General features: G+C 37.1%; 2 protein-coding genes across 2 annotated transcripts; one reads left to right on the forward strand and one right to left on the reverse strand.

Annotated features, from left to right (window-relative positions):
- Window positions 1–6,973: 6,973 nt before the first annotated feature.
- Window positions 6,974–8,425, forward strand: LOC140144519 (uncharacterized). The gene has a single exon (XM_072166346.1). The coding sequence runs from the start codon at window positions 6,974–6,976 to the stop codon at window positions 8,423–8,425; it is 1,452 nt and encodes a 483-aa protein (XP_072022447.1).
- A 3,762-nt stretch (window positions 8,426–12,187) lies between these two features.
- On the reverse strand, window positions 12,188–25,252 carry LOC140137566 (demethylmenaquinone methyltransferase-like). Its single transcript, XM_072159285.1, has 5 exons — window positions 25,031–25,252; window positions 17,314–17,439; window positions 14,539–14,677; window positions 12,795–12,887; window positions 12,188–12,533 (listed from the first exon to the last, which is right to left on the reverse strand). The coding sequence occupies exons 1-5, from the start codon at window positions 25,214–25,216 to the stop codon at window positions 12,340–12,342; spliced, it is 738 nt and encodes a 245-aa protein (XP_072015386.1). The 5' UTR covers window positions 25,217–25,252; the 3' UTR covers window positions 12,188–12,339.
- Window positions 25,253–25,712: the final 460 nt, after the last annotated feature.

Raw genomic sequence — 25,712 nt, forward strand, 5'->3', positions numbered from 1 at the left:
ATCAAAACAAATACTACTAGTAACAATTTTACTTTGAATATATCCCTGGAATATGTCATAAGCCGGGGGTCATAAGTTAGTCAGCTAATACACTAGACCTATATGTGGAAGGTCGAATATTCTCAACTACCAGGACACAGTTCGTTAACCTCAATACGACAGAATGACCTTTTAAATGTGTTGGGTACAAAAAACTCCCAACAGCAACTCCCAAATTTTGAGCTATGGTTATTGCATCAAGGTTGAACAGTGGCACAGAAAATGAGGCTAATTTGACTCATTGTTTCGGGAATAAGGTCACGAGATGAGGTCAAGATCATCTTTGGTTATTTGTTGTAATCATTTACCTATTAATCTGGTCATGGAGGTCTCTACTACCTCCATGATCTGGTGTTCTTTGTGTGAAACTCTTTGTTTTCATCTATAAAATGCCCATTATTATTGTTCAGCCTTCTTTATATGAGTATAATATAATGTCTGGGTAGATATGGCACGGTTTTTAAATGATATCACAGTTTTATTAGCATGAACTGACTTTCAAATCACCCCGCGGCTAGTTCTGAAAAAAAAGTCCTCAAAAAGGACAAATTAGTTCCGCTGATGGCCTACATAATATATAAATTTATATAAAAAAAACATAAATCTACTCTTTCTTGACTCATAGCAGTGAATTGCAATCATTTTGTAGTGATATGCGATCCTGTACACTGTCAGGGGTTAGTCTTCACACTTTCCTGTAATGCGGGTCCTGTTGCACATCAGCTGATAATTTATGTAATATGTAGGCCTTCTCATATTTTCACTGATTTTCATTATTAAATATTCAACTTATTTTCACCCTTAAGAGTAAGACAGGAAAAATGATATTTAACCTACATAGGCCTAAATGTTACTTTTACTAACCTTTGGATGAATTTAAACCATAAAGTAAACATTTTGTAATGATAGTCAATAATTATACCAGTATATAAATATATGCTAATAATAATCCAAATGTGGATTTAGGGCAGGTACGTGGGTTAATTACCCACCAAACACAAAATGTTTTTGACATCATTCGCAAAAGGTTGCCAGAAAACGTTTAAATGTCGGGTAAAACGTTTTCATAACATCCAAAAACATTTGTTGATAACCTACTGCAAATACTGATATAATGTTATTTATAATAAGTGTTTGCAAAATATTTGGCAATGTATGTCTGCAAAACATATTTTACAATATTTTTTGAAAACATTTTAAAAATATTGTTCCAGTACAGTGTGTTTCATACAAAACGTCTTAAAACGTTTCCATGACCTTTATATATAACCCGACATTTTAATGTTATTAAGACGTTTTTCTCTAAACCCAACCCAAATGGATGATGGTGGAAATAAGGATATCACTAAGGTGAGTGGAGACAACCATTTATGATGAATCAAACTCCAAGTTGGATGAAGGTGGAAGTAAGGTTGTTAGTAAGATGACTTTGGATGTACAGGGTCTCCCAAAAGTAACTTAACATTGTAAACTTGCCATAACTTGCGTTGGGTTAATAGTGTTGTCACAAAAATTGCACAGTATGTAGATAATTCCTTTAGAAATGTTATGATACCAAACATGTCTATGTGGTCATGGCCCTTTGGCATGAAATTAACGGATATCTACCGTACCGTAAAACCCACTTTTATAAACGCAAAATAAGTCTCGTCATTTGAGACATGATAACACGATATAACGTTTATCGTTTTAAAATCTGTTTTGTTTAATTTTGCTATGTTTGTTTGATTGCTTGTTTGTTTGTTTGTTTGTTTTCAATGCATAATATTAATGTTGTGTATTATCTGAATTTATTTGGAAACTGCTCTTAAAAGATCTTTTCTAAAGATTCGATGAACAGTTGTACGCGGTACGTTGTTCTCCATTGAAAGTCGACGTACTGATCGTCTTGGGCTTTTCGCCACGGCTCTCCGTATGACATCGATGTTTGTAGCCGATCTTCCTGTTCTTCCACGTCCTGCCCGAGATAGATCATGAACAGATCCAGTTGATAGGAATTTCTGCACTAGTTGCTGGATTGTATTTCGGCAATTCGGCTGGTGCATAATCTATAATAAAATCTTCCTTAAACTTTGTCCGACTTTGTCTTGGCAAAGAACCATACGATCTGAATCCGTTGATCTATAGGAAACTCATCTTCACTTCAACTGTTTTAAAGTAAAGTTTAATATTGTCAATATAACCTATTTATAATCTAAAACAGCAGTCACGCTTACGCTAGGCCATGTAATCCATGAATGTTCATACCTAAATGTAGCGTGTGCAGTGAGTGAACCAACTCCATATCGTTCAGGGAAACACATCATTCATGTGCTTGAACAAGGAACATAATGATCGAGCTTGCTTTTGTGGGTTTGATACACACATATGTACAGTCGCACAGTAAGGTCAAGGGGTCATCAATAATGCTGTTTTTGGTATCAGAATAATTCTAAAATATCAATCTATGTGAATATGTTATCCATTTTGGTATGAAGTAGGAAATATTTGAGATATGGCAAATTCACAATGTTAAGTTACTTTTGGGACACGCTGTATAATGAAGCAATGAGGAAAGGTACGAAGAAATGTCACGCATGGAAAAGATATAGTAATACCAGGCAGTACCAGGGGGACAGGTAAATGGCGAGTTAAGAATGGGCGAGTTAGATGAAAAGCGAGTTAGATTGGCGAGTTACCCCCTGCAGAGATTAATGAGTGACCCCTGCTGAGAATACGACAAGTCCCATTGGCGAGTTAAGATTTACAACAAGTCCTGCTGGCGAGTTACGACAAGTCCCATAAGCGAGTTAAGATTTTTACGGCAAGTCCCACCGGCGAGTTAAGATTTTTACGGCAAGTCCCGCTGGCGAGTTAGCATTTTTACGGCAAGTCCCGCCGGCGAGTTACGATAAGTCCCATTGGCGAGTTATGATTTCAAATACCAAATGCTTTATATATATTTAATTCTCACCATCTGTTGTTGTCTGCCATTTTTCAAGATAAGGCTAATTATCACATGCTGGGTAATTAATGATGGTTCAGGGCACCTATGTTCAGGGTAATGTATTGGGTAACCTTTGAGCAAATAATAATTTTAAGCAGGAACCACTTGTCAGAGAGGCCCAGCAATGTAATAATATCAATTAACAGATCTGCAAGTATGGTGAGAGTACATGGATATTTATTATAATATTACAAGGTAAAACATTACTTTCTGAATTGAAGACCTCACAGGAAAAACCTACATCAAGTCCTACATGTAACTCGCCAATGGGACTTGATGGTGTTGCTGTAACTCGCCGGTGGGACTTGACGGCATTGCTGTAACTCACTTACAGGACTTGATGGTGTTGTCGTAACTCGCTTGCAGGACTTGACGGTGTTGTCGTAACTCGCTTGCAGGACTTGATGGTGTTGTCGTAACTCGCTTGCAGGACTTGATGGTGTTGTCGTAACTCGCCGGTGGAACTTGTTGGTGTTGTCGTAACTCGCCTTTAGCTTACTTCGTGGGGGTAATTGACAAAAACCTAATCTCTGTGAGGGTAACTCGCCTTTTAACTCGCTTTTCTTTAACTCGCCTTTTTTTAACTCGCCTAGTTACAGCTCCCCAGTACCAGGACTTAATTCGTGAACTACCTAACGACCCAAATATTACAATTACCATCCTTTCCCTATACGGTATAGGTGGGAGTGGCGTTGCGTTAGGGCCAGTGGCGTAGACTTCTTTTTGACATGGGGGTGGGGGAGAGGTAGGGTGGAAAATATTACTTGAAGTATAGTGAATTCAGCACCTTTTGGCGACAGAATAAGTTTATGGTACAAATGTGCGCGAAGCGCTTAAATAATTTTGGGATATTGAAGCTAAACTGATAAAAATATGGTGCAAATGCGGTATAAAATCGCCCGAAACGCGCACAAATTTGCCCTTTTGGGGCTAAATGGCCAGATATGAGGTTAATTTGGTCAGAAACCCACATACAGGTGTCAACATGGGGGATGATTGTATGGACCACCACCCGTGGCAAAATATTGGAGGATTTAAATTGACAAAAGAACTGGGTAGTCTTGAATGTTTATTTGCTTGTACACCATATTTGAATTGATAATGGGCGGGGCTATCATAACCAGGGGCTATTCCCGGTGGGTTCAGTTTGTATTTAAAGGTAGGACGTATGACCGTTCCAGGATTTGAAAATGACTCCTATTTCACGGGGAATCAAGGACATTTGCAGCAATTTTACCCCCTATTTTGCGCGAAATCAAGGAAAATTTGCCTCCAAATACCTCCCCTATTTTTATCATTTTGAGGACGCATTTTCATTTCACCCCCTTATCTCGAGGAATCAAGGACATTTTTTCGAAATAAATACCCCTATTTTTATCATTTCAAGGACGCTTTTGAATTTTCCCCCTATTTCACGGGGAAATGAGGACAATAACGAAAACTGTAGCGGTAAAACGCGGACGAAAGTCCTAGAAATACACCCTATTTTTCATTTCAAGGACAATTTTGCTCCAAAACACCCCTAATTTGGACAATCGCGAACAATTTTGGCCTCGAAAATTCTGCGGACATTTCTTGAAAAGTACCCCTAATTGGAACTATTATGACTCAGATTTCATGTGAAGATCCACTAACCAGTTATCTGATTACTAGAAATTAAACCAAATACATGGCTAGTAGATCCACCATCTGAGACGGGGAAAGACTCAACAGAAACAAACGGAGAGCAAAATATAACTTCACAAATAAACTTTAATTTCTCATCAACAAAGTGATCACAATAATATAATAGATGAGTGAAATATTCTTCGTTCCTTCTCCGGCTGTGGCTGGCTGACAACTGCCCAGAATAATAGTCCGGGGTAATTGAGGAGAGGACGCCGCGGAGCGATATATATTTAAATTAGCTATGGAAAGCAAATAGCGTCATAACACACGCTCTGCCTTTCTTGAATTGGCGCCTGACAATTCTAATTTTAAGAATATAACTTTTAAAATAGCAATTTGAATTGATACAACATATGATTTAAAATTAATTATATATTTTTAACATAAACTTTAACATCAGACATAACATTCATCAAGTAACTGCATGACTAATAATTAACTGCATCTTTTTATCTGAAACATTTAACTCCAAAACACAATTGGATGGGGAGAAAATTGTTTTTAAAAACAACATCTTTTAAAACTCTGAAGCTCGTACAGCAGACAAGGAAAAGGGGAAAAGGGGATGACAAACTAACACAATTCGGAAAGACATCGACCAAGACCTTGCACAATCCCCAAACTGGGCATTTACAATGTCAAGTTCCATGTGTTTCAGAAAGTGCGAAGATCTTACTCTACACCTTAAACTACACCTTAAAATTAACCCTAGAGTTCATAATCTTGAATCGCTGAATCCCTGGCCAGTAGATCCACCGCTGTCGACTTGAACCCATTCGCTGCACTGTACTTGACGCTGATCTTGACGTTGAACTTGACACTTGCGTGATGAACTTGACATTTAATTTGTCGGTGTGATTCAGATCATGTTTTCCATAAAATTTTAAACATGACGTAAGAATTGCTTTTGCAATTAGACGATAATTGATGACGGATGTCAATATAAATAACAGAAGAATTAATTTCTTCATACAATTGCAGTTTTCAATGCACCAACATTGTAAAATAAGACGCAGTTCCTCCCGTAGATACAGTACTTGACGAACACGACAAAACAATTCCACACGACGGAATTGCACTTAGACATTCAGCGCTGAAGACCAATACCTTGATAATATTTGATTCAGAATATAACGGGCTTACATGAAAATCGTATGCAAAGTTCTATAGAAAAAGGTTTTAAAGTTGCAACATACTTTGCATAAAATGATGTCATGTATCAGGTCACAGTTAATAACCCGTATAATATTTCTTTATTTCTGAATCAAATCTTATTCTGGAATCACACAAATATTGTACTGACGAAAATTCACAATCATTTCAGAATCACACATATTGCATACCAACTGGAACAAAATTCTTCTGTGTCAAGTTCAAATCCAAATGCACCTATTGTTCAGATGATTGACCACGAAAATGACCGAAGAACTCCATAATCCATTCAGCACGACTCGAATTCTCTGAAATATAAACTCAAGCAAAATACACAGTATAAGTATAACACATACATACTATCTCATTTAGCATATTTCTTAATTCCATAATCATAAGAATACCGTATACCATATACAATATAACATAATTTATACCGTAAAACATCATAACATAACATACGCTGCCTTTCTTAAATTCTTCACAAATTTTGAAAAATTAACACAGCCAAAATTCCATAAACACGCAATTTTCAATTCAAAAATTCATAATTGAAATTACAATCTGCTTTATTCTCCACATAATTTGAAAAATGAATACATCCAAATTTCCATAAACACAGTTTTCAAAATTTCATAAATTACAATCTGCTCTATGCACAACATTAGTATTACAAAATTTAATTGCAACACATTCATCTGCTTTTGCCAGATATCTTCACAGGATTACTTTTCAAAATTCCTAAGCAGCTGGGTTTAAATTATCAGCAGGCTCCCAAGTATTTCTGGAACTTGGGAAATCACGCCACTTGATAAGATACTGAAGCTTGTTGTCCCTGTACCTACCACGTAAAATTTTCTCTACTTCATACTCACTACTTGTGGTAACAGGAGTCAAAGGTAGACCGGTATAAAAGATGTGCGCTTATCCAATTCCTGGGATGCCATAAGTGGGGCAAACGAGTCATCTGGACAATCAGCATCTACAACATCTTCTAGAGGATCCCTTTGCACAAAATCTGATGGGCATGGCATTGCCGTATATTGCTTTTCTGTCGAATTTTGCACCATTTGTTGAACTTACGTATTTGATGCTATGAATCGAATTATATATAGCAGAGACTTGCTCATGAACATTGGAAAAGGTGTGATAAACAAGCATTATCCTCGTATACTCCCTCAGACGTGGCATAAACTTCGTGCCCTTAACATACTCGCAAATGAAACCAAGCGAGGGTGTCGAGGTGGTATAAACAAGAAACGATCTATAAGTGTACGCATCACTGCGAGAACTCAAAACATAAAGTTTCAAAGAAATGCACGCTGGGAAGAAAAAGACACTTCACGCTTCGTCAACAAGCATAATCTGGTTAAAATCAAGCATTGGAATGCCCGTTCGCTTAACGCTAAGCACAAAAAAGGACACAAATCAGCCTCTTTCTGTGATTTCGCTATTAATCATAAACTGGACATTTTTGCTGTTACCGAGACATGGTTTACTGGAGGCGTAAAAGACCACCGCACTCTTGCCGATATCGGCAATACCCTTCCAAATTTTAAACTGCACCATGTTCCACGGACTTTTAAGCGAGCAGGTGGAGTTGGTGTGCTTATCCGTGATGGGGTGTCTTTTAACATCAATGATAGCCCCACATACAAAGCGTTTGAACACATGGATGTAACTGTTCAATCAAATTCCACCTCGATGCGTCTTGTTGTTATTTACCGACCACCAGAAAACAGCGAAAATCAACTCACTTTCCGCATGTTTCTGGATGATTTCTCCACACTTCTTGAGTCGTTGGTTGTAATTCAAAATCTCCTGATCATTGGTGATCTTAACGTCCATGTTGACGATACAGATGATCGCGAAGCTGCCTTGTTTTCCAATCTACTCGAACTATCAGGTCTTCAACAACATATCACTGGACCTACCGATGAGAAAGGACATACGTTGGATCTAATCATATCAAGAAAGGATGACGATCTCGTGATGTCCCCCTCAACGCACCATGATTTGCCATCGGATCACTCAGCAATTAAATGCTTTGTTAACATGTTACGACCAGCGCCAAGTGTTAAACGTGTTGAAACCCGAAGAATTCGCAGTATCGATACTGAAACATTCACCAAAGACATACACGAGTCAGTTTTGTTAACCTCTCCGTCAGATGAACTAGAAGATCTTGCACATCAGTTTTCAACAACTCTGTCAGATATTTTGGACACACATGCTCCGTTACTTCAGCGTTCTGTAATACTCAGACCTCATGCTCCATGGTACACGGACACTCTCCGTGCTGCTAAACAAGAGAAACGTCGTCTTGAGCGAAAGTGGCTGAAATCGAAACAGTTTAAGCAACAATGTATTCAGTACAAAGACCTTCTGAATAAAGCGAAGAATGAATTTCATCGTTCTCAGATAACTGACTCAGAGCCTAAAGATCTGTTCAGAGTCGTCGACAAGCTATCTAGTCCTAAGCCCGAAGAAACCTTGCCGTCATATGATTGTCCTAAGGCACTTGCTGACAGCTTCGCACAGTTCTTCGTTGACAAGGTGAAAAACTTCGTGATAGCTTAGACAATGATGTTGACCTGCCAATTTCGACTGAAATCCCGGAAATCTGCTCTCATTCATTCTCCGAGTTCTTGACTGTTTCAGAGGAAGATGTGCTAAAGATCATAATGTCTGCTTCAATTACATCATGTCGCCTAGATCCCCTTCCAGCTTCGCTTTTAAAGTTGTGCTTACATGACCTGCTGTCGACCATTACTACCATCGTAAATGAATCTCTTTCCACTGGCGTCGTACCCTCGTCCCTTAAGCATGCTTGCATCCGTCCGCTGCTAAAGAAACCTGGCCTGGACAGAGACGTGTACGCCAACTATCGTCCAATCTCCAATTTGCCATATTTAGGCAAAGTTATTGAGAGAGTCGCCGTTCTGCAGCTACAATCTTATCTTACGGACAACCACTTACATTCCCGCATTCAATCCGCTTACAGACGTCATCATAGTACGGAAACTGCTTTATTACGTGTCCAGAATGACATTTTAAGCGCCCTTGATCAGCGCCAAGAGGCTTTTCTAGTCCTCTTGGATTTCTCGGCGGCATTTGATACAATTGATCATGGACTCCTGTTTCGCCGCCTTGCCACACGCTATGGAATACAAGATACTGCCTTAAGCTGGATCCAGTCGTACATGAGTGGACGTACTCAGTCTGTTAGCATCAAAATGTTCTCTCTGACGCACTGCCATTAACCTACGGTGTCCCCAGGGATCGGTTGCTGGGCCGCTGTTATTTACACTCTATAGTGCGCCCCTTCATGACCTCATACAATCGCATGGTGTCAGTAGCATAGTATACGCAGATGACACTCAGCTATACTTGACATTCAATCCTGAAGATCGAGAGTCCGCAATAAAGAAGATTGAAACCTGCATTGCTGATATACGATTTTGGTGTTCAACCAATAAGTTGGTTCTCAATGATAAGAAGACTGAGTTTATCCATTTCTCCTCTCAGTTCAGCAAGTCACCTGCAGTGCATTCCCAATTATCCATCGGTGAAACCGTGATTCAATCTTCACCACGAGCTCGTAATCTCGGAGCTGTTATGGATTCTTCACTTCGTATGACAAATCACGTGGATAATCTTTGTAGATCTGCTATGTGTGCCATCAGAAAAATCGGTCAGATACGACAATATCTGGATAACAGCACGACTTGCAGACTTTCGTGCTTTCGTTACATCGCGGCTGGACTCCGTCAATTCCCTCTTGTATGGCTTATCTCAATCTGAAATCGCGAAGATCCAACGTGTTCAAAACACCGCCGCTCGTCTTGTTTTGTGTGCATCTCGCCGTGAGCACATTACACCTCTGCTCTGTCAACTGCATTGGTTACCTGTTGAATACAGATCTATGTTTAAGATCCTGTTGCTCACATACAAAGCCATGAATGAAATGGCGCCTGCGTTTATTTGTGATCTTGTTAATCTGTATGTTCCTACAAGACCGTTGCGATCGTCATGTGCAACACGTCTGCAACTCGCTCGCTCAAACACGAAGTTCTATGGTGATAGATCATTTGTAGTCGCTGCAGCAACTCTGTGGAATCGCCTGCCTGCAGTTGTCCGTCAAGCTACATCTCTGCCAATGTTCAAGTCAAGATTAAAGACACATCTTTTTCGCCAATGTTTTCATGCTTGATATGTTTTTGCTTTTCGCGAATTTACAATTGGAGCTCTTTCATGCATTATTTAGTGTGCCACACCAGGGTGAAGTGCTAGTAACCTCTCCCTGGTGGTTTTTGTCTGTGATTTCGTCATCTGTTGCTCACAGTTTTGTGTGGATTAACCATCATCACAACACTTGGGTGACGTGCTAGTAACCTCTCCCCTTGTGTCACTTATCGCTTCATTTTGCATACAGTATATCATTTCATCTGCTTCTGTTTAATTTTTGCAATATTATTCTGAATTAACTAGAGTGAAGTACTAGTAACCTCTCCTCTAGTTAATAACGTCAATGTTATGCATCATGTTTGCTTTGCCATCATTTTCTGTGCTTCGTGTAACTCCGTGTTACTCGCGCATTTCTCATCATTTGGATTTTGTATACTCATTGCCTGAACAATTACATCGTATTTTGATATTATTGTATTATGAATTATTAAGCAATTGTTGATATGAATTATGTTTAAAAAAGTGTGCAATATGTTTCGCATAATATTTTGTCTACACCTCGTATAAGTTATTTTTCTTGGTTGCTCTCGTGGTGTGTCTTGCTCTTTTCATTTTGAGCATTATACCTGGTGTAGATATGTTTGCTTCGCTCGCTACTGTGGTATTGTTTGTTGATATTTTGATATTATTGTATTATTGATTATTATGCAATTTTTGTTATCAATTATGTTTTTAAAAAAAATGTGCATTATGTTTCGCATAATATTTTGTCTACATCTCGTATAAGTTTTTTTTTTCTTGGTTGCTCTCGTGATGTGTCTTTATACCTGGTGTAGACATGGTAGATATGTTTGCTTCGATATTATTGTATATTATTATAATTGTGCAATTTTGGTTATTAATTATGTTTATAAAAGTGTGAAATATGTTTCACATAATATTTTGCCTATACACCTCGTATTTAACTCATGTTATTTTCTTGGTTGTTCTCGTGTTTGCTCTTTTCATTTGAGTATTATACCTGGTGTAAATATGTTTGCTTCGCCACTTTGGTATTATTTGCGTTAGAATTTGTTTAGAATTTTTCATATTCAATTTGATACTGTGTTTTGCCATTTTTGATATTACATTGAATTGATCATGTGTTATATTGCTTCGCTGTATACTTCATTTTTTTTTTTTGTTTTCTACTCACGTGTTATCTATGTAGTGTACAGCTTGGCTTTAAAAAAACAACAAAAAAAACAACAATTTCGTGTTTTATGATTCTAATTTCATCTTCTGTTTGATATTTGTAAGCAGTATATTGCTGTTTTTTATTTCAAAATTGTTGTCTGGTTAAACTTATTTTGCTTTATTGCTTATGCCGTCACTTTGAACATTTCACTTAGTTGTTTCTTTGCTCATTTTGCATGTATTTTTCCGTGCAATACCTTTTGTGCAATGTTCATCGTGTGCCTATTTCATTTGTTTCTTATTTCTTAATGATGTATATTTATATTTTATTGGGTATTTTGTTTTTACGTACACATGTTTTAATTGTAAAGCGCCTTGTGGTCTTTGATGTAATGCGCTATATAAGAATAAATTATTATTATATTATTATTATTTTCTGGTCTGGCATATCGATCATAGGCAAACTTCATTCGATTAACATGCACTGGGGCTGACATCAACTTATTGTTTGTCAGATTTCGAACACGGAAATTCACGGGCCCCGTTTGCTCTACGAGTAAGTATGGTCCTGACCAAAATTTCATGAGCTTCTTTGACAAGCCTGGTTGAGTGGCTGGAATATATAACTAAATTGTATCACCCACCTAAAACTGTACATCACTTGCATGTTCATCATAACGGTCTTTCATGCTAGCTTGATTAAGTTCAAGATGTTGCTTAGATATTGATTCAACAAACCATAACCCCGCTTCTGGATATCGTTTGAAGTCAAATGATATACTATTTTAAAGCTTATAATATATATTTTCTAAACACGAAATAAAACAAAAGTGACCGGGGCCGACTTTACGGCTGATTCGTAGTGTCCAGTCAGGCACCTTGCTTTCATGCCCTGCGGAGCTCTTCTAAATTGGAATTCTGTTGTAGACAGAACATTTCATACTTTTACCGCTTTAATATTTACCCCTCAATTTCCCCCATTCTTCATGCCCTGCCCGTGTGTGTGTGGGGGGGGGGTGGTTGTGGTGGTGGGGGAGGGTAATAGTTTAAGCTTGGTGGATATTCAAAGCCAAGTTTAAGTGGACTTACTAGCCCTGCGGGCCAACCTTGAAAAATATTGTTTTAAAACGCTATTGTTTTTGTGCTATATATATAGTATAAATGTTGCAGTCCTCTCCCAATCGATAAGGACCTCTCTCTGTTGATACACTCTCAAACCGACCATCCTCTACAAACGACTGGAGGGCGGAGTCTAACTTGCCGTCTTTAAATTCCTCTGCTCCCAGTAGATACTTATCAGGCACATTGAATATTATTACCCCACCTAAAATGAAAATGATAACAAACACACAAACATCAAATTATTCACGAAAAAAAACTTTCCAAAATGATTATTTCAGTTGATTCTGACATCGAATTTACGAGTTGCACATAATCAATTACGTGATTAGGGCTATACAGATTATCTTTTTTATGTATTGTATGTCAATGGTATGTATGGGTTTTTCAAGAATAAAATGTCCATCTGAAACATAGGTGCCTGTGATTTAAGTGTAAGGATGTGGTAGTAAAAAATATAACCTACCTGGTTTTAGAATTCGAATCATTTCAGGCAAATGTTCAACTCCAAGATGTCCGGGAGCGAATGAAGCCGAAAAGAACAGGGCGTCATAAGTATCTTAAATTATAATGATGATAAGAGAAAATATTAAGACGGGTCGAAGGGGGCTTAAATATTGAGACAAATAAAGCTGACACACAAGAGGAATGGTATGGATCATATGAAAGAGATCCCAATGCTTGATTAATATATGGGGTGTCATTTCCGAGCCATGAATCAAATTTTGAAATTTGACTCTGTGTATTGTTTGATGGCAAGAAGCAATGTGTGAAATTCGGAAAGTTCAACATAAGTAATGGAACTGTAAATGCAATTGAAGCATTGTACAGGGTGCACCGCTCAGTCCAACAACACAAATTCCCTATACTTAGGGGTGTGTCGGTCAAAAAATGAAAAACACTGCGCTAGTCCGAAAAAAAACATGCACTAGTCCGAAAATGAAAACCACTGCAGCAGTCCGACACGCCGCTAGTCCAAATCTGAAAAGCACTTATTCAGATCGAAACGCCGCTAGTCCGAATCTGAAATACACTGTTGTGCTAGTCCGAACCTGGAGAACACCTCTTCAGTCCGACACTGCGCTAGTCTGAATCTGAAAAACACGGCGCTAGTCCGAAACTGAAAACCATAGCACTAGTCCGAAACTGAAACCGCTAGTCCGAATCTTAAAACACTACGGTATTCCGAATCTGAAAAACACTGCGGTATTCCGAATCTGAAAAACACTGCGCTAGCCCGAATCAATATTTGGACTAGCGCAGTGTTTCGCAGATTCGGACCAGCACATTGGTTCACAAATTCGGACAAGTGCAGTGGTTCACAAATTCCGACTAGCCCGTGCTATTCAGACTTCAGCATATATGATTAACGTTCACTCAGTCAGTGGCGTAGCCAGAATTTTTGTGTGAGTGGGCAAAACCAAATTTTCGTCCCCATTTGTCAATTTTTGTCTAATTTTTAGTCATTTTTAGTCATATTAAGGACACTTATCGTCCCCATTTTATCCTTGAAAACATTCCGTGGTTGCACTCTGCCCCCTGCCCCTCCCCTGGTTACGCCACTACACTCAATTAAAGAGTTTATTTAACTTTTTCTCCAGTGTTTACATGCAGATAATGTAAAGTGGTATTCATCTATCTGCCTCTCTATTATACGTTGGCTGTTCTGCCTCTCTCATTATCTCTCTCTCTCGTTCTCTCCTCTGTCGCAATATCGGAATTGGGACAACCGGAATTGCCACACCCGACACAATTGACAGCCGTGACAGCCGCCGCAATTCCAGAATCCTCTTTGCCCAAATTATCAAACTCCGAGCGTGGTGTTTTAAAGGTAGCTCAAGAAAAATATCTTTGATCGGCCACCCTCTCCTTTCAAAAATCCTGGTCTTGCACCTACAGATATTTTACATAATTATTTATAAGCATTTGAACATTATGTGTCCTTCGGGTATCTGAAAATCATAATTAGAGACAGGGCGAGAGGGGAGAACAGATAGAGAGAGAAAAATACCATACCAACAAAAAATACCATACAAGAATAAGGTGTAGCCTGAAGCTGAAGCTGATTGACAGTTAATTAGAAATTCTTAGGTCTGGAAAACACTGCGCTAGTCAGTATATCGCAGTGTTTCCTAATTTTCCTAAAGTGCAGCTTTGCCACCCCAAGTGGTACCAATACATATTTATTATGATGTTATGACAATTCATACCATCTTGAATATCAAGTTGCTTATCGGACTTGAAAGCGGCACAATAGAGCTGTATGTAGATTTTCTTGGGTTTAGCAATATTCAGCATTCCCTGAGATGGTTCCAAAGCATCTATGTTGGTAAAACCCTCTTGGAGTACCTATATAATAAAAATGATCAAATGAAGTGCCGTGATCAAGTTAAAATCACAAATTTGGCGATTGCCCATCGCTTTCCAAAAGCGGTGCATCGCAATCGCCCGGCGATCTAGTATAAATTCAGCTTAACACAAGCAGGGATATGAGACAACATATCCCTGACACAAGTCACCCAATTTCGGAAACGGAACGCTGAGTGTACAATCTTATGACTATTGATTCGCAACATTTTTCAATATGTCAGCGCTCTAATCGGACACAAAAGGTCATTATAGATGAAAAGACGCTGATTTCCGTTGGGTAGTCATACAGTACAAAAACCACATGGGGTACTCCCTCCTATTATTTAAAACTCCTTGGTATAACCATGGACTGTAGTCCATAGCAGTGGCGTACCGTGGCCGCCCCAACCCCGGGGGGCTGAAGAAGAAACAATTTTGCCGCCCCTTCCTTAACAGCCCGAAAAGGTTGACCCAATTTTTTTTCACGGTCGTTTGAAAAAGTGAAGAGCCAAAAAAAAAAAAAAAAAAAAAAAGGAATTTAGGCGCTAGCGCCCTAAAAGCAACCTTTTCTCAAAATTATAAAAATAAAGTTATAAAACGTTTAAATGTTGAGTGACGTGTGAAAACATTAATGTTTGACAATGTTTTCAAAATGTTATTGCAAAAACTGTTGCAAAAGTTTAAAAATAGACCTTCCTGTTTTCAACTTCTTTACACTAACATTTATTATGTTGCAATATTTGTGGCCAACATTTTATTAAAGGTTTTATAAACCTTTATTGTAAACTTGACTTTTACACAGTTACTGACAACCTTTGTGTGTTCTATGTTACGAAAACGTCCTCATGGTTCTGGGGAAAACGTGTTCGTGTTAGCTAGGCGTTAGTGGCGTTACGTTATGTCTACTGGGTAACACCTTCGAAGGTGCTTGGCAAAATTGTCTACCAAACATGACCAAAATGACTTTCAATGAATCTACAAACATATTGGGTTAAAGAACTGATGCAATGGGGAGTGATGTTACTTTGACTGCAATTTGAGGGCCAGTAGTAGCATAGTTCAATAAACCTCATTCAGCAATCATATCTCAAAATCTGACCCCCAGTTGTGGAGTACGAGTTCTTTGGTTGTGACATGGCATCACCATCAAAATTTCATCTTCATCGCAGTTGTAAACAGTAGTGGTGGAGCCATGGTGGGGGAAATCGTGTGACTTCCATATGGCCTGGGCATTCCCTTTTAAAAGTGTTTTCGCCAGCGCATAGGGCGCTGGTACCTAATTCTGAGATGGGGTTTGTGTACACTAAAGATTAGCTAAGATTATAGCCTTCTTCTATTGGTATGAATTATTTTTTTTACTTCTCGTGGTGGAAATGTTTTTGATGTCTGCTAATTCGATTTGCAAGGAAAAGAAAGTATGTTTTGCCGTTTCAACGAACGAAAACGATTGAGTATTGCCAAAGTTATGTTTGAATTAATTATGACTTAAAAAGTTATCATAGGTTAGGCCTACACATATAAACATAAACTTGTTCAGCAATCAGCATATCAAACAAATGACATGGTCAAAGCGGGGGAATGGTCACGAGGTCATATCAGTGGTCATATCATATTACTGAGCATAGCATGATGTTTGGTTGCCTGTGAGTGCATAATTGATATGTTGATAACAGATCTAATAATGTTGTGGAATCAAAATCTTCATTATATGGACCACATTGAAGTCAAAGTAATTATCTATCCTTTCCTGTATCGTTTTATGGATAAAATTGACTCAAAATGTTATTGATGATATTATTGCTATCTTTAACATCAGTTTTGTCTTTTCAACGGGAAAAATCCGATTGAAAATAAAGTTTTTAGGGGCTAGCTATAATATTGAACAATATATCCCATATTTTGACATGCACTTATAGAAAATAAATAAATTATTGTCTTACTTTATAAATGATAAATACTGTTAAACGACACATAACTAAAGTGAGGCCAATTTCTATCTTTTTTATTTGATTCATAAAATTACATTCAACAAAATGATTGAAGACTGAGAAAACACACAATCAGACTACAGAATGGAGTAGGTAAGATGCCATGTCCATAGCTTTGCAGGAGTTTCGGACTAACAATCAACACATTCAAAAAAATACAGTTTAAAAGTGAAGATTGTAGTGAATGATCAGTCCTTTATCATGTGCTTGCCACTATCTACTTTATAGTAAACTATACATTGCGAAATAATATAAAATTATTTTAAAATAAAATGTGCATGTAAGTTGAGTTAACATAGCGAATTAACTAACAACTGCAGTGTATTTCTTGATTTTTATAATAAGCATGGGTAAAAAGCAGTAAAGACAAAAATACAGAACAATTTGGAGTAATGAATTAAAGAGTTGACAGGAGTTATAGGAGTTAATGTGTTTTGCTGTTTCAGTGTGCATGTTCTCACCATTGATGGTTTGGTGAACTGTCATGTAACATGGATGTAAGCGTGATCCTAAAAATGCCTTTCACGGTGACCCAAACTATTTACAAGACCTCTTCTGCATTGACGCTGGCCTTCCCTTTTAAAGGGAATTTTTATTATTGTTAATGTTGGAATGTTAGATTTGTATACTTAGCACAATATTGCTTACATATTCTGCTCCAGCTCCCGTTCCGGCAGCACATTCAAGAAGTCGAGCACTTTTGTCGGAAACAGCTCTAGAAACGGCTCTTGCAAGGTGTTGTCTCCCCATATTAGATCGAACCAATCCTCGAGTCTAGATATTGTAAAAAAAACATAAAGAGTCATGAATGGAGGGCGTTGCCTATTGTTCGGGATTGAGGACGCTGTTTCGACATTCTGTTCAACTGCAATAGCAAGCAATATTCAGATGGGCTTGTTGGGCAACTCATTTGGGCAGTGTGGAAGCATTAACATTTAGGGTGGTCGGGACACGAGCATATTTTGTTCCGGTCCTACTGGGATTTTTTGCGCGCGAAAACAGGACGTTAAGTGTACACTCTCATGAATATTGATTGGCAACATTTTCCAATATATGCCAGCGCTCTAATCGGAAACAATTTATGAATATATGTTGCAGTCCGTTGGTATTAGTGGCTAAGATATTAATGGTTTACTAGGCATATTTTCAGCTTTTCACCTGGCAAAAGACTGATTCTGTCCGAAACTTGTGGTCCAGGACCACAACACCGCAATGCTCTAGTGGAACACCATTAGTTGCAAGTCCTTACGGGCAGGGCCGGATTTACCATTGGAGCCCAGGGCCCCCAAAATGTGAGGCCCACAAATTGCCCTTTGCATGTTTTGGACCAAAATATGGAAAAATTGCAAAATGTTGCGAGCTTCACACCCACTGGCCCTTTATATAGCAAAATTCACCTTCATTTTGGGCTATAGTCTGAAATCCATTCAATTTTCAACACTCACTTTTTGGTAAGGTTTCAATTTCTACTCAACAACTGTGAAGAGTACCTGACATTTCATGCACACGAGATCAGCCTCAGGGATTGGATCACATAGCTAAATCCTAATCCTTTAGCTGGCATTGGTAATAAAAGTCAAATTTAAATATTATGTCAATTTATGGAAATAATGGCAAACGCAAAAACATAAAATATTAAAATTATGAGCTAACTCTAAGCCTATATCAACATTTTGAATGCTTATACCTCCAAAATTGCATGTTTTTGGCCTATTTTCCCTCAAATTGCAAAATTTTTAAAATTCGACTTTTGCAGCAAACATAAAACGTTTTCAACATTATTCGTAAAATGTTAGAAAAGGTTGGCTGAAAACGTTTAAATGTCGGGTTATATAAAGTGTGTTAAACGTTTTCATAACATTCAAACACATTTTTTTGAACACTTACTGCAAAATATTCTAACATAATGTTATTTGAGTGTTTACGAAATATTAATAAAAATGTTTGAAAAACATGACAATAACATTTAGACAACATTGTTAAAATGTTGTTGTAGTGTGTTTTCATAACCTTTACCTTTTTAAAATTTAAGGAAGAATGATACGTACGAGGATGTTTATAACAAAAAATAAGTCCGCAAACCGCCCTAACTACGGTAACACTAAACTTTTCGGGGCTCCCCTAATTTCAATAACGCTAATAAAAAGACACCCTCACTACGTAGCGCTGTTGGCAAAAATGTTTGCAAAAATAGTTTACAATAACATTTTTTGAAAACATTTAAAAATATTGTTGTAGTGTGTTTTCATATAAAACGTTTTAAACGTTATCATGACCTTTATATAACCCGATATTTAATGTTATTAAAACGTTATTACAAAAATCAAAACCCAAAATATAACCCGTTTTAAAAATGTTTGTGTTTGCTGGGTACTAAAGGATTAGGATTTAGCTATGTTACATTATTTGACAAAGCAAGATAATATTTTTCTTTTCATTCCAAAATATTAGTGCTATATTTTTCTAGAATTACAGTAGTGTCTATCAGTGATATGTCATTCTTGACATTTGATTGGAGCTGGTTTCAAAGTTCAGGCGCCGCGTGATAGAAGGGTCTTTCGCTATAGGTGACATTATTGGCTTTTCTTCGTTGCAAATGGACCCGGGCAAATGGACAGATGAATTTGACCCAAATTGACCACTGAGAGCGTGAAGGTTCCTTGATGGTAAATTATGGTCACATCCGGGGGTCATATCCTTATCATGTAATTAATTTGGAGCCTGCCTGGTAGCTTTAATGTAAACATGATACATTTGTAAATATGCGTTTATCCACAGGCAGTCAGAATTGGTGAGTGAAAATCTTAAACCACGAGCTTCTAAACACCGGGGATATCATAAAGGCGCAGGATTGGTCATTGCACAAATAGCCTTCAATTGCAAGAACGTTTGCAATTTGTATAAATAGCACAAATAGCCCTAGATAGTTGCAATTGATGCAATCTACGTCGGATAAATTGTATAGATAGCCACAGGTGTTGCAATTTGTGTGATTTATGTCACTAAATTGCACGAATAGCCTACAGTTGCAAGAAAGTGTGCAATTTGTACAAATAGCACAAATAGCCACGTATGTAAGCAATTTTTACAAATTGCATAAATAGCCACAGGTGTTGCAATTTGTGCCATTTATGTCAGTCAATTGCACGAATAGCCTACAGTTGCAGCAATTTTTACAATTTGTACAAATAGCACTAATAACCATGTACTTAAGCAATTTTTACAAATTGTAGAAATAGCCACAGGTGTTGCAATTTATAAAAGCAATGATGATAATATCTGAGTTACTTCCAGTAAGCGCTATTTGTGCAATTGGTGGAAAGAAAATTTAAGGAAGAATGATTGACACAATATTTGGCAAAAATGTTTGCAAAAATAGTTTACAATAACATTTTTTGAAAACATTTAAAACTATTGCTGTAGCGTGTTTTCATATAAAACGTTTTAAAACGTTATCATGACCTTTATATAACCCGACATTTTTATGTTATTAAAAACGTTTTTATGCCTCCACCGGAGGTATTATCCCAGCAAACACAAAAACGTTTTAAAAACGTTTTTAATAAGTTATATTTTGGCTTTTGGTTTACATAAAACGTTTTAATAACATTAAAATGTCGGGTTATATAAAGGTCATGAAAACGTTTTAAAACGTTTTGTATGAAAACACACTACAACAATATTTTAAAAATGTTTTCAAAAATGTTATTGTAAACTATTTTTTTATTTTTTTTTTGCCAAATATTTTGTCAACACTTAAATAACATTATGTTAAAATATTTGCACTCAGCAAACACAGAAATGTTCTTAAAATGGTTTTTTTTCAAAACGTTTTAATAGCATTTAAATGTCGGGTTATATAAAGGTCATGAAAACGTTTTTAAAACGTTATTGCAAATATTTTGGGCAAACATTTTTCGCAAAATATTTTTTCAACCCCAAAATAACATTCTATTTAGAATGTTTTGTATCATGTTTTCAAAAATGTTTTTGGAATGTTATTAAAACGTTTTATACCCTTTATATAACATTTTTGTTTGCTTTTCAGTAGATTATCAAAAAATTATTTTTAATGTTATGAAAACGTTTTATACCCTTTATATACCCTTTACATAACCCGACATTTAAACGTTTTCTGACAACCTTTTATAACCTTTTGCGAATGATGTCGAAAACGTTTTGTGTTTGTTGGGATGTTTCCTGGTTGTCCGTCCGTCCGTCCATCTGTCCGTCTGTCCGTCCGTCCGTCCGAGTTTGCGAGTGCAATTTCTCGGAACTGGTAAGGCGTATTGTGATACAATTTGGTAGAGGGGTGGCAATTGGTGGTCTCCAACATTTAGCAAAATATGTTAATTAAGTACCTAATTTGCATAATTTATGCATATCAAGCAAAATAACCTTGTGTAGAGATTATCTGGAGATCTGTGCGAGTTAAAGTGATGAAACTTGGTGGAGAGTAGCACAGCCAGAGGTTCTTGACCTGATTTGCGTAATTGCAAGGTCATTGTGAGGTCATTGGGGTCATCCGGGGTCAAATCGCTATATATTGTTGCAGGTTCATGAAATTTGGTGGGAATGACTGCTGTAGGAAGAAAAAAATGTCAATGTCATTTTGGGGTCATCCGAGGTCAAATTGCCATAGATTGTCGCAGGTTCATGAAATTTTGTGGGGACGACCACTGAAACAAGGCAAACATGTCAAGGTCATTTTGGGGTCATTCGAGGTCATCTGGGGTCAAATCGCCATAGACTGCTGCAGGTTCATGAAATTTTGTGGGAACGGCCACCTTAGTGAGGCAAATAATGTTAAGGTCATTTTGGGGCCAAGTGAAATTGCACTTGTTAAAATGATGGGCGTCAAGGTGGAGGCATTGTGGCCGACGTTTTGCGTCGAGAACCGCGCAGGTCGAGAACCGCGAAATTCTAGTTACCTAAACCAAAAGCCAAAATATAACTTATTTAAAACGTTTTTAAAACGTTTCTGTGTTTGCTGGCCGCTTTCATATAAACCAAGAAAATTTAAGGAAGAATGATACGTACGAGGATGTTTATAACAAAAATAAGTCCGCAAACCGTCCTAACTACGGTAACACTTAACTTTTCGGGGCTCCCCTAATTTCAATAACGCTAATAAAAAGACACCCTCACTACGTAGCGCTGTTGGCAAAAATGTTTGCAAAAATAGTTTACAATAACATTTTTTGAAAACATTTAAAAATATTGTTGTAGTGTGTTTTCATATAAAACGTTTTAAAACGTTATCATGACCTTTATATAACCCGACATTTTAATGTTATTAAAAACGTTTTTACCTAAACCAAAAGCCAAAATATAACTTATAACAAACGTTTTTAAAACGTTTTTGTGTTTGCTTGGCGCTTTCATATAAACCGAGAAAATTTAAGGAAGAATGATACGTACGAGGATGTTTATAACAAAAAATAAGTCCGCAAACCGCCCTAACTACGTAGCGCTGTCCGAAAACCGCTCTAACTACAAAAACACTCAAATCTAACAAATTTCCTTATTTCAATATTAAACGCATTCATTTAGCCCTTATTTCCCGGCCTTATTCCCGCTAATAGCGTAATTAGACTCCCAAAATAGCGCTGCCCCATTGCTTTCGAGAACCGCCTTATTACAAACCGAGAAAAATTAAGGAAGAATGATACGTACGAGGATGTTTAGAAAGAAAAAACAAGTCCGAAAACCGCCCTAACTACGGTAACACTAAATTTTTCGGGGCTCCCCTAATTTCAATAACGCTAATAAAAAGACACCCTCATTCATTTTGTCCTTATGCTTAGGCTTTGTCGGGGGAATGCTAATACACAAAATTTCGGTAACACCACTGTCGGTAACACTAAACTTTTCGGGGCTCCCTTAATTTCAATCTACCATGTCTATGGTAACACTTAACTTTTCGGGGTTGCTTTAATGTCAATAACGATAATACAAATACACCCTCCAATAATTGCACAAATAGCACAAATAGCACAAATAGCGATCATTGGAAGCAACTCAGATATGAAAAAAATCCAAGTTGATAATTGCATAAATTGCACAAATTGCCGATGGCTAGAAGGGACTTCGGGATGAATGTCATAATTGCTTATATAGCCGGTACTTTAAGGATCTTTCCACCAATTGCACAAATAGCACAAATAGCGCTTACTGAAGGCAACTCAGGTATGAAAAAAGATTCTAAGTTAATAATTGCATAAATTGCACAAAATGCTGACGGCTAGAAGGGACTTCGCTTCGGAATGAATGTCATAATTGCTTATATAGCCGGTACTTTAAGGATCTTTCCACCAATTGCACAAATAGCACAAATAGCGCTTACTGAAGGCAACTCAGATATGAAAAAAGATTCTAAGTTCATAATTGCATAAATTGCACAAATTGCTGACGGCTAGAAGGGACTTCGGATGAATGTCATAATTGCTTATATAGCCGGTACGTTAAAGCCCTTAACCCTGGTCAATTACATATACTTCTAGCTATTTATGTTATTGTCCAATTTATAAGTGTGGCAAAATGTAAAATTTCCCTATACCTTAAGTATGATAAGAGACCAGTCACGCGGGTCCTGATCCTTCACCCTGTGAAGAGTACCTGACATTTCATGCACACGAGATCAGCCTCAGGGATTGGATCACATAGCTAAATCCTAATCTTTTACAGGGGGTTCTTCGAAGCCTTCTGGATGCTGACTTTGTTGCTGTTTGCACCCCATCAGTATACCAATTTTTTTTACAAAAAGCACCCAAATTTTGCTTAATTGGGCTCTGTTAAGGGCTCTTTTGGGCCCTATCCATTGTCATCAGTTTATTTACGAACAATTTTGACATTGAAATAATGAAAGTGCAAAAAATTATTATTAGTCAAAACGTACACTCCTACTCCGGGCTCGGCGTACACTCATACAGTCCTGCTTTTTTAATCTTTTATTTCTTCTGAAATTGTCTATAGCTCGACGGAAGTAACCAAACTATGATTCTTACCCTAAAACCTAACCTTAAACATTATTAACCCTTCTTTCACGGCACGCGGTTGCAGGGAGCCTAAACTATTTCCTATTCGTAAATATAGGGTGTAACAATAAAATGTGTACAATTTTGAAAATAGAATGACACAAGTATGCCACTAATTTTGTGGTTTGATATTTATATTTCTATCAAGATATTTTCTTTAGCCACCAGATAAGCTTTGTTCCAATAAAATCGATGGTATACAAGTGAAGATATTGCTAATAATGTAACCTAGTCTTAAAACCGCTTGGGCCACCTTTGTCTAAGTGTTACAAAAGTGACTGAATAGATTTGAACCATGGACCAGTTGGACGGTGCTCTTATAGGTAGTTTTAAACAATGGGGTATTGGGATTCGAAGTGGTAGAAATGATTACATAATAGAATATCTCCTTGAGTTGTTGAAAGTCACAACTAAGCACTGACATAACAACCTCATTTACTAGAAATCGTGGCTGCAGCTCAACAACTTCAACCCCAATTCACACGTTGGAAGAGCGTATGGTATCATGGTATACGACATTCGGTAGCACATGGAGTCAAGCAGAAACCATAAGATTGTTTATAGCTCATTTTCCAAACTCAGGAGCTACTAACCAGCAAACACAAAACGTTATCGACATCATTCGCAAAAGGTTATAAAAGGTTGTCAGAAAACGTCTGAATGTCGGGTTATATAAAGGGTATATTAAGAGTATTAAACGTTTTCATACCCTTAAAAAAAAAAAAAAAAAAATTTTGATAATCTACTGCTCGGCAAACAAAAATGTTTTACAGAAAACGTTTAAATGTCGGGTTGTATAAAGGGTATAAAAACGTTTTAATAAAATTCCAAAAACATTCTTGAAAACTTGATACAAAACATTCTAAACAGAATGTTATTTTGGGGTGAAAAAATATTTTGCGAAAAATGTTTGCCCAAAATATTTTCAATAACGTTTTAAAAATGATTCATGACCTTTATATAACCCGACATTTAAATGTTATTAAAAGGTTTTGGAAAAAGAAACATTTAAAGAACATTTCTGTGTTTGCTGGGTTCAAATATTTTAAGATAATGTTATTTAAGTATTGACACATTATTTGGCAAAAATGTTTGCCAAAATAGTTTACAATAACATTTTTTGAAAACATTTAAAAATATTGTTGTAGTTTGTTTTCATACAAAACGTTTTAAAACGTTATCATGACCTTTATATAACCCGACATTTTAATGTTATTAAAACGTTTAAATTACCTAAACCAAAACCCAAAATATAACTTATTTAAAATGTTTTTAAAACGTTTTTGTGTTTGCACCTAACGATAAAACAAACAAAACAAAATACCAACCTCCTCATATTCCTTGGCATTCCTATCGTAGAATTCTATCAGTTCCTCAGCAGTACCTTCGGCTCCAATTTTGGCCAACCCATCGCGTATCCGTTGATCAAGTTTCTCAACTTGTTCTTTCACTAAATTCTCGTCACCATCTTGCACGTAGTTCCTGATACCGTTCAAATCGGTCGATCTAGGCATATTATTAGATCTTCTTTGACAACGTCGTTCCAATTTTCACCTGCGTGGATTGAGATGACTTGGACATATTTGAAAGTCTATATATTATAGCCATACTAAAATCCTTGATTGGTTGAATTAATACGTCATATGACCTTTACTCATATCGTAATTTATGCAAATAAGAAAATATTATTATTATTATTATTATTATTCCATAGTTAGTCAGCTATCCACTATAGGGCAAGGCCTATATGGATGGTCGAATATTCTCAACTACCAGGACACAGTTCGTTAACCTCAATACTACAGAATATCCTTTGAATTGTGCTGTGTACAAAAATTCCTATCCACAACTTGAGGTCAAATTTTGAGCTATGGTTACTGAATGGCGGTTGATGAACTGTGGCACAGAAAATAAGGCTATTTTGACCCATTGTACCGGAAATGAGGTCAACAAGATGTTTTTGTGTGAAACTCTTCGTTTTCTTGCATAAGTTATGCCACCTATTATTGT

Source organism: Amphiura filiformis, chromosome 2, assembly GCF_039555335.1.
Source record: "Amphiura filiformis chromosome 2, Afil_fr2py, whole genome shotgun sequence".
Taxonomy (NCBI): Eukaryota; Metazoa; Echinodermata; class Ophiuroidea; order Amphilepidida; family Amphiuridae; genus Amphiura; species Amphiura filiformis.